The sequence below is a fragment of the Astyanax mexicanus genome, chromosome 9 (genome assembly GCF_023375975.1).
Source record: "Astyanax mexicanus isolate ESR-SI-001 chromosome 9, AstMex3_surface, whole genome shotgun sequence".
In the NCBI taxonomy this organism is placed as follows: domain Eukaryota; kingdom Metazoa; phylum Chordata; class Actinopteri; order Characiformes; family Acestrorhamphidae; genus Astyanax; species Astyanax mexicanus.
The window spans coordinates 39,820,238-39,835,390 of record NC_064416.1 but is presented as its reverse complement, the minus strand read 5'-3'; the positions used below and the strand labels follow the sequence as shown (position 1 = coordinate 39,835,390).

The window sequence follows — 15,153 nt, the reverse complement described above, 5'->3', positions numbered from 1 at the left end:
GGACCGAGGACAGGCCAGGATGGATTGCTTAGGTTTTGCTTAAGGGTAAAGAGTGTAAAAGTGTGTTTATGTGGCTTTTAAATGCCAGTTCTCCATTCTAGCATTAAGGACTACTATGTTAATCGCTGGTGATTGAGCTCTGTGGTCTCTGCACAGGGTGGATTCTAACAGGCCTCCATTAAAGCTTTGATTTTAAATGTGGAAAGTTGGAGTTCAGAATTCCCGCTTATCCCTACTGAAATCAGCCAGCCCAGACATATTTAGTGGTCAAAGTTTGCCTCCTCAGTTTTGCCTCCTGTAGTTGTTGAGCTGTGAGGATGATGCACTGTAACAAAAGGTCAAAAGAAAGGAAACATCAGGTTCAGATGAGACACAAAGACATGTACTGTTCCACTTTAAGCCTACGTTGTTTAACCAAATTGCGTAAAAAATCAAGCATGGTTTATACAGCTTAATTACTCAGGAATGCGTCAAGGTACCAACATGATTCATGCATTCTGACAAACAGTGAACCCTGTCAGTTCTATTTTTGAGAGATCTGTTGCGAATTACCCCTAAAGAATAGGTTTACCATCTTATTTTCATGCTTTGTTCTTTAATTACAATGCCATTTATAATCTGGCTGATTACTTTCACTTTGGGGTCTGTGGTAAATCTCATGAAAATCTCATTGCTGGTGCCGATTTGTCCAAACAATAATAATAAAATAATAAATAAAATTAAAAAAACGCTACAAAAATGCTTTTTTCTGTCAATAATATTCACTTCTAGTGCTTCTAAAATATTTATAGGAGGTATGAAATCAAATACCATTTAATAAAACCAATAAACTAAAATAGTTCTCCAGAGAAACAGCTTAGAAACTGCCAGCCTTCAAACAGAACTTAAAGGTGGGAATATCAAGAGAAATAAATCTGCCTGGTGCTGCTCATGTATTCTGTCACAGTAATAAGCCATGTAATGAACTATCATCAAAATCCTTATAGTTTAGAATAATGTACACTCTAATATAACTACTACTGAAAAGAAAACTCTTGTGTGAATTGATTTGAAGTCTGTACATTTTAAAATAAGTAATAAAAAAACATTTATTCAAAACATGAATTCCATGAAGATTTACAAATTCTGGATGCGAAAGAAGCCATTTCTGCAAGCACGCCACAAACACATGTGCTTTTGCACACCTCAGGCGACTCTGTTTGTGGCGTGTTTGCAGAAATGGCTTCTTTCGCATCACTCTCCCATACAGCTTCTCCTTGCAAAGTGCAAAGTGTGCTGTATTGTTGACCGATGCACAGTGACATCATTTGCAGCAAGATGATGCTGCAGCTCTTTGGAGGTAGTCTGTGGATTGTCCTCACCATTCTTCTTCTCTGCCTTTCTGATATTTTTCTTGGCCTGCCACTTCTGGGGTTAACAAGAACTGTCCCAGTGGTCTTCCATTTCCTTACTATGTTCCTCACAGTGGAAACTGACAGGTTAAATCTCTGAGACAACTTTTTGTATCCTTCCCCTGAACAACTATGTTGAACAATCTTTGTTTTTAGATCATTTGAGAGTTGTTTTGATGAGCCCATGATGCCACTCTTCAGAGGAGATTCAAATAGGAGAACAACTTGCAATTAGCCACCTTAAATAGCTTTTCTCATGATTGGATACACCTGGCTATGAAGTTCAAAGCTCAATGAGGTTACCAAACCAATTTTGTGCTTCAGTAAGTCAGAAAAAAGTAGTTAGGAGTATTCAAATCAATAAAATGATAAGGGTGCCCATACTTTTGCACCGGTCAAATTTTGGTTTAATGCATATTGCACATTTTCTGTTAGTACAATAAACCTCATTTCAATCCTGAAATATTACTGTGTCCATCAGTTATTAGATATATCAAACTGAAATGGCTGTTGCAAACACCCAAATATTTAGAACTAAAAATGATTAAGACTAATACTTGAAAAAATGAAAAGACTAAACTTTTACATATGACTGTAACTCTGTTATAACAAGTGAAAAGAGAACACAGGAGAAAAACACAGGAGAAAAACACACCAAACTAAGCTGCGGTCCAAAGGTTAATAGCAACTGTGCTTGTGAGCATAGCTATGCTGATGGACGTGATGATCTTTAAATGAGGTGTGTTTAGGTACATTTCTGGTTTATTGCTATTTTTGAAACAGAAAACACAAAAAAACTGTGCCACTGACTAATTTGGACCCTCATTTGAATCCAAATAAAGTGTTACCGGCACCCTAAATCTGAATTAAAATCACCCGTTAAAATGAACACTGCATTCCCATTAAACTGTGTTGACACAAATAAATCTGTGCAGCCTTTTTTGATCGTGATGAAGCAGCTTGACTGCTAGTGCATGTCTTTAATGACATTGGTAAAGGCCACAGTTTGTTCTGTTAAAACCCTTCTTGATATGCCTTCTAATTAAGATTCTAAAGTCCAATGTATACTTCTGCGTCCAACCTGTGCAGTAGCCTACATGCCGCTGCACACCCTACGCCGTAGCTCGACAAGCACCATTTTGGAAGTGTAACTATGAGTAACGTGCTGCGGTCAGCCGCAGCTGTGATTGGTCCGTCAGGCCTTTACAGTTTAAACACTGCTGATACGCGCACGCAGAAGTATAAACACGCTCTGCTGCGTAGCAAACTCTCACTGGATACGCACAGGCTACTGCGCAGGTTCGACGCAGGAGTATAAATCAGGCTTAAACTGGACTGTATGGCATAATCTTCACTGCTGTTTAGATGTTGGCCAATTCAGTGATAATCAAATCATCAAACATCTCAGAGTAAAAGTTCTTATCTGAGATCTAAGAATTCAGTAAATCTTAACTGATCCTGGATCAGAATTCTAAAAATATGGGACACTGTACAGTAAATGCTGTAATTATTTCTTATAGTATATTTTATATTGTGTTAGTTTTATTGGGTACCTGTGTAGATTTTACATTGTGCATTGCACATTGTGGAGCAGGCTATGTGCGTATCGTGTGTGTGTGTGTGTTAGTGTGTGTCTCTACTGTTGTGTATTAGTTTCTGATGTCAGCAGGTTTGATTTTTCCCCCTCAGTGTCTTTCCAGTGTTAAATGTGAAATGGCAACAGCCTAAAGGCCATGCTGTGCCACAGGCTGGATACAGACACACACACACACACACACACACACAGGCAGACAGACACATGCACAAAAATAAGCACAAAATGCGTGCACACACTCACACACATGCAAGTGAACATGCCAGCCTACACACACACACACACACACAAACAAAACCTAAAGCCATTTTTAATGAACGCCATTTTGAGTGGGTAGAGTGCAGCCTCATCCTATACACACACACACACATACACACACACATACATACACACACACACACACACACACACACATATACACACACACTCAATTATAGTGACATGAACTTAAACAAATGTCACAATCAGGAGGAATTCATGTCCTCTTCACTCTTTCTCTTTATGTTTTTCACTGTTTCTCCCTATCTCACACTTTTTTCTTTCTCTTTTTCATCTTTATCTACTTTTCATTTTCATCTCTCTCTCTCTCTCTTTCTCTCTCTCTGATTGAAGAATACATTGATTGTCCCCATTCGCTCCTGTTACATGCCCCCTCTCTCTGCACCAGCGGGCACACAGCTTTACACCCCCTCACTGCGAACATGCCGGGACGGCTGTGCGTGTTTGTGTGTGTGTGTGTGTGTGTGTGTGAGAGAGAGATAGAGCAGTGTGTGTATCTGATTGTAAGTGTGAAAGAGAGAGAGAGAGAGAGAGAGAGAGATTCTGATGGTGTGTGTGTGTGTGTGTGTGTGTGTGTGTGTGTGAGTGTGTGTGTGTGTGTGTGTAGGAGAGTGAGAGATAGAGCCTGATTGTGTCAGCGAGTGTGAGTGTCCGCGGGCTCTCGCACGTCCTCTGAAAGCGGGCTGTGAGTGTGGCTGGGCCTCGGAGCCCTGCAGCCAGCCATGACATTACCTGCGGCTACGCTATCGCCACACACACTTCAGCCTGGGAAAAATCACATTACACACACACACTCACACACACACACACACACACAGCCATTTTAAAACTGGTTTGGAAGAAATGAACAACTGAGTGGGTGGATCGGTAGATGGATAGATGGATGGAGTTATGGATCTATAGTTGGAAAGATAACAGATCAGATAGATAGATTTGTAAGAATTTGATTAAAGGTGTCTTTCCACTAAAATCCACTTTTTCTTGATCTTTATGAAATACTATAGGTCTCTCTGAGCTTTATATGATGCTGCTCATGAAACTCTTCCTCAACCTCCATTGTCTGCAGTAGCTAAAAAAAGAAAAGCCTTTGAAAAACGAGCTGATCAGGAAAAGCACCGTGTCTATGTCAACTCGTGAATTAGTATTCATGGCCCCACCCACCTTGGCTTGGGACCGCCCACAGGCAATGCTGAACACAGCCTGCAGTAAAACCGACACTGACTCTCATTATCTAAAGAGCTAGTTAGTTAACATTAGCTATCTTGTAAAAGGAGCTATAGGTTTACATCGGATCTCCGGTGGATTCCACATGCTGTGCTGTGAGTCTGACGTTTAGCGAAGATCAGTGTCTCCGAAAATTGGAATATTGTATAAGACCTGTTGGTACTTTTGGCATCAGTGTGGGCAGTGTGCCAAGTCCTGCTGGAAAATGAAATCCACATCTTCATAAAAGTTGTCAGTAGCAGAGGGAAGCATGAAGTGCTGTAAGATTTTGTAGGAAAACTGAGCTGAACTGTCTTTAGACTTGATAATAAAACAGTGGATCATATGGTAAGCCATAATCATCAACAATACATTAAATAAACGCTTAAAATAGATCACTCTGTGTGTAATACATCTATATAATATGAGTTTCACATTTTTAAATGAATTACTGAAATAAAGTAACTTTTTAATTATATTAGGTTTTTTAGATGCACTAGTGTATATACAGCTCTGGAAAAAAATTAAGAGACCACTTCTGAATCAGTTTCTCTGATTTTGCTATTTATAGGTTTATGTTTGAGTAAAATTAACTTTGTTGATTTATTCTATAAACTACAGACAACATTTCTCCCAAATTCCAAATAAAAATATTGTCATTTAGAGCATTTATCTGCAGAAAATGAGAAATGGCTGAAATAACACAAAAGATGCAGAGCTTTCAGACCTCAGAAAATGCAAATAAAACAAGTTCATATTCATAAAGTTCAGAAATCATTATTTGGTGCAATAACGCTGTTTTTTAATCACAGTTTTCATGCATCTTGGCATGTTCTCCTGCACCAGTTTTACACACTGCTTTTGGATAACTTTATGCTGCTTTACTCCTGGTGTAAAAATTCAACAGTTCAGCTTGGTTTGATGGCTTGTGATCATCCATCTTCCTCTTGATTATATTCCAGAGGGTTTCAATTTGGTAAAATAAAAGAAACTCATAATTTTTAAGTGATCTCTTATTTTTTCAGAGCTGTATATATAAAATATTGATTGAAGTGGCACAATATAAATATATAAAAAGTCTTAATACACCATCTTGTTTACAGCATCGTAAAATATTGCAGTGTTTTCCATCGTAGCGGCTGTATTGTGATACGTATCATATTGCAGGTTGTTGCCAGTAAACAGCATTAATACCTGAACATTGGCTCATCACTAAGTTGTTCTTGTTGTCTTTTCTCTTGTACAGATGCAGCAGCAGGAACTGGCTCAAATGAGACAGAGAGACGCTAACCTGACGGCTCTGGCTGCCATCGGCCCGCGGAAGAAGCGCAAGGTGGACTCACCGGGGGCAACAACGTCGGGCACTGAGGTTAGACATCATTTCGTAAAGAATAGAGTGTATATTTGGGTTAAATTCACGTACAGTGGCAAGAAAAATATGTTGTTTTTTTGCATAAATTTGCCATAAAATGATCTGATTTGATCTTGATCCAAGTCAAGGATGTTGACTGATATAATGTGCCTAAAATAATAGCACAAGTGTTTGTGTTGACTCTGTAGAAGTTGGGTTATGCAACAGGACAATGACCCAAAACACTGAAGCAAGTCCACAAAAGACTTAGGGAGGCTTAGGAAAAAACAAAATCTGAGTCAGAGCCCAGATCTTAGGTGTTAAGTGTGATTTGATCCAGTGCCTTGTGGTATGTGATGAACTGTGTCATGTGTGATGTAATCCTCTGTAAGCTACCAATGTCACATTTAACTAAAACAAGGACAGTGCAATGTCCCTTAAAACTAAAGCCACCACAGGTTTAGCTTCTCTTCTGGACAATTTTTCCATTTAATTTTTCTCTGGTAAACAGAGACACACTGGATTATGCTTCAGAACGAGTGTTTGTGCAAAAAACTGAGAAATAAAGCGGTAAACCAGCCACAGAATGTTACTGTCAAAAAATATTTATTATTGAGTGTTCCACATTTTATTAACCACAGATCCTCACCGGAGAGTGATGATGCTGCTGCAGTTTTTAAAAGTAATAGAATTTCTTTCTTAGCCAAATATATGTTTATGTTGGTGTGTTGAGACATTTTAAGTTTATTAAGCTGTGAAAACAGCAATGTGCGATTTTAGTGTCACACACGGCATCTGGTGCTGCATCTTTCTCCAGCTCTCTGATTCAGATTTTTTGGCGCAAACTTCGAGCCCAAAGGGACTGTAGGTAGTGGAAGTTAAAACTGAGAGAAAATTTATTTGAATAAAAATACATCGTCCTTAACAGTAAATTCAAATGATAAAATCGATAAAATCAAATTAATCACCCAGCTATAGTCCTGTGTGTGAGCTCTGTGTCCTCAGTTAGGACACTGTGAAGACTGGGCACGGAGAATCTAACTCCCTTTCCTTTTTTAAGACAGGACGCAATACAGAAGCTTTACTGCAAACAGAGCATTTGTTCTGTTTTATTTATTAATTTATTTTTTTGTCTGAGTTGATGAGCTCATTAAAATTCCACACAACGCTCTGACTGACACCTCGGAATATTCCTGATCTACAATCAGCCCTGAATCTGAATGTCAATTGGTCATTTAATATCCTGCTCATTGGGTTGTGTGGAGCGCATCATCCGCTACACTGCTACAAGTCTGCTGCAGAGTGAGAGAGAGAGAGAGAGTAAAAGAGAGAGAGAGAGAGAGAGAGAGAGAGAGAGAGAGAGAAGGAGCATGTTTATATGTTTGTGTTTATACGTCTGCTTTAAATGAAAAGCATAAACAAGAAAACAAAAACATTACTTCTGCCCTGTTTTTATTGTGAGGCAGAGATGAAAAACCTGTACAGCATCACACACACACACAAACACACCCACACACACACACACACACACACACACACACACACACACACACACACAGTTCACTCGTTTCTTTTTTCACAGCTTGCTCAGGTTTAATTGGAGGTGTTTGTAACAAATCCACCCAGCACATTCACTCCTGATGGGGGGGGAGGGTTGTGGGAAAGAGAGGGAAGGAATTTGAACTTATTTTCACTTCATTTTCACCTCCTCGCACTTAGTGAGGGAGGTGTGTGTCTGCATCAGTGTTGTGGCCGTGTGTGGAGGGTGGGTTGGTGGAGGGTGCAGGGTTTTCATCACTGCCACCTTTTCATTAGACTATTATAATTATTGCTGGGCGATTATGGCCTAAAAAAAAACGTTGATTTTTTTTTACAAAAAATCAGATTTTCGATTTTAATCAATATTTTTTCCCTCTACTAAAAATCAAGAAAATCGCACACTGAAAGACACTGGAATACAGATTATAGAACGCGAGTTTGTGACTGAAAATTGGGAAATAACGCACTAAACAAGTCAACGGCAAAACTTTGAAGGAGAGATTATTATGATTATGATTTTTATTAGAGGGGAAAATTCGATTATAATCGAAAATCTGATTTTTAGGAAAAAAATCTAAGATTATTTTTTTTATGCCTTATATACAGTTGTGGTCAAAAGTTTACATACACTTGTAAAAAAACATAATGTTATGGCTGTCTTGAGTTTTCAATAAGTTCTACAACTCTTATTTTTCTGTGATAGAGTGATCGGAACACATACATGTTTGTCACAAAAAACAGTCATAAAATTTGGTTCTTTCATAAATTTATTATGGGTCTGCTGAAAATGTCACCAAATCTGCTGGGTCAAAAATATACATACAGCAACAAAATTTGTCAATTTTGGTGATGTAGCGAGTTGTGTCAATCAAATTAGCTTCATGTCATGGCCTCTTCACTTCTTGTAAGTGATTCTGATTGACTACAGCTGTTGACTTCTCATGAGCCCATTTAAATAGGGCTCATTTGACCCAGTGATTAGACTCAGCTACAAAAGCTACAATGGGAAAGTCAAAGGAACTCAGTGTGGATCTGAAAAAGCGAATTATTGACTTGAACAAGTCAGGGAAGTCACTTGGAGCCATTTCAAAGCAGCTACAGGTCCCAAGAGCAACTGTGCAGACAATTATACGCAAGTATAAAGTGCATGGAACAGTTGTGTCACTGCCACGATCAGGAAGAAAACGCAAGCTATCACATGCTGCCGAGAGGAGATTGGTCAGGATGGTCAAGAGTCAACCAAGAATCACCAAGAAGCAGGTCTGCAAGGATTTGGAAGCTGATGGAACACAGGTGTCAGTCTCCACAGTCAAGCGTGTTTTACATCGCCATGGACTGAGAGGCTGCCGTGCAAGAAAGAAGCCCTTGCTCCAGAAAAGGCACCTTAAGACTCGGCTGAAGTTTGCTGCTGATCACATGGACAAAGATAAAACCTTCTGGAGGAAAGTTCTCTGGTCAGACGAAACAAAAATTGAGCTGTTTGGCCACAACACCCAGCAATATGTTTGGAGGAGAAAAGGTGAGGCCTTTAATCCCAGGAACACCATGCCTACTGTCAAGCATGGTGGTGGTAGTATTATGCTCTGGGGATGTTTTGCTGCCAGTGGAACTGGTTCTTTGCAGAAAGTAAATGGGATAATGAAGAAGGAGGATTACCTCCAAATTCTGCAGGAAAACTTAAAACCATCAGCCCGAAGGTTGGGTCTTGGGCGCAGTTGGGTGTTCCAACAAGACAATGACCCAAAACACACATCAAAAGTGGTAAAGGAATGGCTAAACCAGGCTAGAATTAAGGTTTTAGAATGGCCTTCCCAAAGTCCTGACTTAAACCCCATTGAGAACATGTGGACAGTGCTAAAGAAACGGGTTCATGCAAGAAAACCATCACATTTAGCTGAACTGCACCAATTCTGTCAAGAAGAGTGGTCAAACATTCGACCTGAAGCTTGCCAGGAGCTTGTGGATGGCTACCAAAAGCGCCAAGTTGCCGTGAAAATGGCCAAGGGACATGTAACCAAATACTAATGTTGCTGTATGTATATTTTTGACCCAGCAGATTTGGTGACATTTTCAGCAGACCCATAATAAATTTATGAAAGAACCAAATTTTATGACTGTTTTTTGTGACAAACATGTATGTGTTCTGATCACTCTATCACAGAAAAATAAGAGTTGTAGAACTTATTAAAAACTCAAGACAGCCATAACATTATGTTTTTTTACAAGTGTATGTAAACTTTTGACCACAACTGTATATATATATATAAAAAAAATCTGTTTTACTAACTTCTGCCTGGGAATGTGAACGTAGCCCTTGTGGCCGAGTTGCTGTGTTTCCAAATGCTGCCACCTTCTATTGTGTAATGTATGTGTGGATATATAAATAAATATAAGTATATGGAATTCTGTGTAATTTTGGAGCACACAAAACGTGTACTCTGCGGTGTTCAGTATGTTTCCTTTAGTGCAAAACTAATGTGACTTTTTTGAAGGGGTCAGTAAGGGGCCGCAGGCCGGAATCTGAAGGGGAGCTGAAGCCCCTAAAGGCAGTCACTCAGGAGCCCCTGAGAGCTCAACTGAGCAGAAACACAGACAGCCAGCATTACTAAACTCTCTCTCTCTCTCTCTCTCTCTCTCTTTCTCTCTCTCTCTCTTACTCTCTCTCTCGCTCTCTCTCTCTGACTTTTACTCAGCTCAGATTAGTCTCTCACAAAGGGTTTCTCAGTGTCCAGCCAAGGCCCGAAATTAGGAGCAAGATAATGATGGAGATCCGGTGTTGTGTTTGTGTGTGTGTGTGTGTGTGTGTGTGTGTGTGCCTGCATGTGTGTGTGCACATGTGAGTTTTTGGGAAGAAGAAAGCTGCTGATGAAAACTGCCTACCCTACAACACCCCCTAGACCACCTTCTCTGTGTGTGTGTGCATGTGTGTGTGTGTGTGTGTGTGTGTATTTGTATATTTTCAGGACAAAAATGCCCTGATTTGGCAGGAACTCGAGAAAGAAACAGTTGTAAACTTCAGAAAGAGTAAAATGCAGATTGTTTTAGACAAAAACTCTTCATTTAAAAAAAGTTACAGCCTGAAAGAATAAATTATTTTCTTTTTGGTTAAAATCAAAAAGTTAAAATTAAGGTCAGACACAGCAGATATAATAGATAGTTTCAACAGGGTGATTGTGTTTTTATCTTGAGCTGTGCAACTAAAATATTTAAACTATACACTCATAATTGAAATGAATGTCTTGGTAATTTGTTTTTTTTTGTGATTTCTTTTAACTATTATTTTTATTGTATAGAAAGATTTACGACACACAAACAACAATAATTTGATGTGTTTTTTGTCATTTTTTTAGATCATGACAAGGTTAAAATTTACGTACATCCACTTATGGATTCCTTTAGGTTCATATTTATCTTCTCTAGTAGTGTCCTATTCTATTGGCAATACTGCTGTACAGAGACGAGACAAGCTGTGTGTGTGTGTGTGTGTGTACGTTTTTACACCGACGTCAGCAGGGGGTGCATTATAAATGATCTGAAAGCATTCATTAGAAGGGGTGTTCACAAACATTTGGACATGTAGTGCTCTATTTTTGCAACGTGTAGGCGAGCTGTCAACCATGTGCCAGGCGTCATTTAGGGCGTCAGTCAGTGTGTCTTTGCTCTCGCAACGACAGGAAAAGTACATCTTGCATGGCTCGAAACACATGAAAGGCAGGTATTGATTCTAACTCTTAAATAATCATGGATGTGTTTTGCCAAGATAGCAATGAACGCCTGACTGTTGACTGTTGTCTAGGTTCTAATCAGTCAGTGGTGTACCTGTGATTTCTGTTGCCAAGATAGCAATACACCATAAATTTACCTGAACACACCTCCACTTCCAGACCACCACATTGTTTGCGGGGGTTTGCTATTTTACAATAATAAAATTTTGCTATAATTTTCTCTGTCATGTCAGTCCCTGTTTTTATAAATGCTCGGCTACATTGAAAATGAGGGTTGCCCTCAATGTACATCCGAGTCAAAATAAAGGTTGATTGATTGATTGTATAAGATAGAAATGAGCATCACAGTGTGTCCTGCACAAGGTGTAAGATAGTAATGAGCGTCACCATTACTTGAAACATGTTAAAACATCAGTAAAATATTTTAATGTAAATGTATCATAACTTTTGTTGTTATTTTATTTAAAACACATTTTTACATTTTTACACATTTTTAGAAAGCTGCCATATTCAAGTGTCAAGTTTTTAAGAATGGACAGTGCAGTAAATGTCATTTTTTAAAATAATAATACATTTTAATAATAATTAGTGTTTTTATGAATAAAAATGTAAATATTAATCAGATCATTCATATAATCATTGTTATTATTATCCTAATATTAATAATATTAATAATATTAAAATAATAACAACTACAAATGAGATGTACTGTATGTATGACCCATGTCCTGAGACTGTAGTAAAACAAGCCTGTGTGTGTGTTGGTGGGTTTGCTCCGGGTGGTGCTCCCCTCCCCCACCCCTGGTGCTGGTGTGTGATGCCCACAGGGCAGTAAGTGATAGCCAGAGAGTTTCTCCCTCCATCCACAGTCATTCTGAGAACAGGAACAAAAGAGCCTTACACAGCTCCGAGGAGTGGATTAAGGAGAGAGAGAGAGAGAGAGAGAGAGAGAGAGAGAATGAGAGAGAGAGAGATGGAAGTGAAGACGGATAGTGGGGTAGCCCTGCAGTGGTCCTTGAGGTCAGAGAAAAACGGGTCACACAACACCCTTCTCTCTCACAAACACACACAAACACAACACAGACACACACAACAGGCACATATAGGCTTTTGATGTATGCTACAAAGCCGCTGGCTTGGGAGGGGAGGAAGGAAAATGGCAGAATAAAGAGAGAGAGAGAAAGAGAGAGAGTTGGCCATTGGCCATGGTACCTTTGTTCGCCACAGGAAAGAGTCACAGTGGTGCCATTCTGGTCATATTAGCAGTAAAGCAGCTCGGAACACAAAACACTTAAATCTGTTGTTGCAGAACACAAGAATATGGTCATCACTCCTTACACCTTTAGAACTGCTGACCACTTTCACTCCTTAGAGCAGGGGTCGGCATTAGACGGCTCGCGGGCCAGATATGACCCAAAAGCATGAAACATCTGGCCCCTGAGGTTGTTCGAACTATAATAAACGATAATGAAAAAATATATAAAATAAAATGCTTCTCTGGCGAGCTTTTGTTTACATCCCTCCCCTGTCTCTCTCTGTCTCTCTGGCCGTTCTCTTTTTTCCGCCCGTTCTTGGGTTCCCTATCTTCTTATAAGGACGTTTTTTTTTCCGGCCGCGCCAAAATTCACTAGCCGGGGCAGCAGTAGTGTGTTGGACCTCGATCCTGACGACACATGTTCGATCCCGCGTGAGGAGCGGTATGTTTATTTATTTATTTTACCTTTTTTTCTTGGGTTTACCTGCTTTGAGATCAACTGTTATGCAATTGGGTTCAACAACCCTCTGGGCTGGGGAGCTACCAGTCTGAGTTGTTTAAATGAGCAAAATCTCTCAAATCCAGAAAGACTAACAGATTTACTCATATTACAGAAGTGGGCCAATGTAGTGTTAGGAGTCTTGCCCAAGGACACCATAGTCACCCAGAGCAGGAATTGAACCCCAGTCCCCTACGTGATGTAATATCTTACATCATGATGTAATATCTTACATACATGACAGGTAGTGGTGTTATCCATAGGCAGTTACAATACATATATGGAACACAGCCCAAAATGACCCAAAAACAAGTTTGTGTTGTTCAGTTCAGGTTCAGGTGGCCGATCTTGAATTAACTGATAATTAACTGATTCTTATTTTAATTACTTGATAATAATTCACGATAGTGATAACTGTAGAAGAAGTCTGTCTGTCTGATATGAAATGTATCAATGGATTCCAAACAGGTTATAGTTGACATGTTTACTAATGATCTCCATCTAAAGTCACTGGTCATGATTTCACTGCAGAAAAACTGCCAGAAATGTCTCTTCACAGATTTTGGAAATGAAATTCTACAATTTCGAGATAAACATAAGCCAACAAAGAGAAGAGAACGAGAAAATGTATAATCTAATTGGATGTATCCCTGAATGTAAGCAATTTACCCTAAAACTTTAAGGTTTTTAATCTAAGCAGAAACAGAACAACAGTGAGCAAGGTATGCAGAGAGCGAGAGGAAAGCGAGGGAAAGGAGAAAGAGAAGGAATGAGAGAAATGGAGGGAGGGAGAGGGGAAAAGTACAAGGAAAACTGATGCCCTTTCCTGCAGCTAAATTAACAGGAATCACGTGGAAAACAATCTGAGCCGAGAATGGGGAGAGAGAGAGAGAGAGAGAGAGGGAGAGAGGGAGCGGGAGAGAGGGAGTGAGGGAGGGGGAGAACCATTAAAATGAGCCCCAGGCTATGGACGGCACCCAATACCACTAAAGCTTCTCTCACCATAGACGCGGAGGCAGCCTTACAGGCAAAAAGCGTGCTGTGTTCTATAGCTACAATTAAAATCAACCTCCCTGCCAAAAAATAAGGAGGGGGGGGCTGGTGGTGATGGTGGCGGGGAGGGGGGGAGGCAGACACGGAACATCAAAGACAGATTGAAATGTGTAGTCAGTAATAAGAGTGGTCTACCAGCCCCGCGGTTCTCCATGGTCCGCTCCTTAATGAGAAATTTTGACCTCTAGTTTGTAAGTTAAACTTGTAATCTTGGTTAATGAAGTAAATCAATCCCAACTCGGAGTGAGCGGCGCTTTCTGCCCGGTCCAGCCGTATGTCCAACCCCCGCCAACCCGGCCCCTACAAACGCTCCTCCCTCTCTTTTTCCTCTCCGCCTGAGAGTAAATGACCAGGTCTTCAGCCAGACAAACAGGAAGGCCAGGAGTCTGCAGTCGGTATGTGTGTTTACTGGAGAGAAAAAAAGAGGAGAGGAGGAGAGATGGTGTGTTTGATTGAGCAAAAGAGAGAGTAAGAGTAAGATGTGGAGAAATCTGGTGTAGTTAAACCGTGTATCTTGGTACACCCAGACAAATGAATAATCTTTATAAAAAAAAAATCTTTATATAAAAACCATATTCCAGGGGTCGCCAATTAAGTTCGTACGCGGGCCAGATATTTTTGAAGTTTTTAAAATGTATTGTGGGATGGAGTGCTACTAATGGACTAGTAGCTCTCCAGCCCAGAGGGTTGTTGAACCCAATTGCAGGACAGTTGATCTCAAAGCAGGTAAACCCAAGAAGAAAGGAAAAAATATAAATAAATAAACACACCGCTCCTCAAGCGGGATCAAACTCATGTCGTAAGGGTCGCGTCCAAAACACTACTGCTGCCCCGGTATTGAATTGGGACACAGCCGGACGAAAAAAAAAAACGCCCTTATGAAGAGATAGGGAGCCCAAGAACAGTCATGCCAAGCGCAACAGAGAGAGACAGGGGAGATGTGTAAACTAAAGTTTGCCAGAGAAGCCTTTTATTTATTTATTTTTTCATTATCATTTATTATAGTTCAAACAACCTCACGGGCTAGATGTTTTACACTTGCGGTCCACATCTGCCATATACAGTGTCAGAAACTTACATAAAAAAGTAAAATAAAAAATAATTAACTAAGTAAATTTTGAGAGGAGATTCACACGTCTGAAGCCCCTCCTTCTCACAAACTAATGTCCAGTAAATTCCATCTCGATCTTGTTACCTTCTACCTTCTTTAGCTTATTTAGCCATATCTTTCATTCCCGGCCTTATTTATTCTGCCACAAAGCAA

The 15,153-nt window shown here is 39.8% G+C and overlaps 1 protein-coding gene across 2 annotated transcripts in view; it reads left to right on the top strand.

Moving 5' to 3' along the window:
• Window positions 1-15,153, top strand: part of LOC103025397 (transcription initiation factor TFIID subunit 4) — a 152,224-nt gene that overhangs the window by 88,680 nt on the left and 48,391 nt on the right. For both annotated transcript variants that reach the window (XM_022679898.2, XM_022679897.2), the window contains one exon: window positions 5,714-5,836. In XM_022679898.2, coding sequence (XP_022535619.2) covers window positions 5,714-5,836 — 123 coding nt within the window. The remainder of the gene's footprint in view (window positions 1-5,713; window positions 5,837-15,153) is intronic.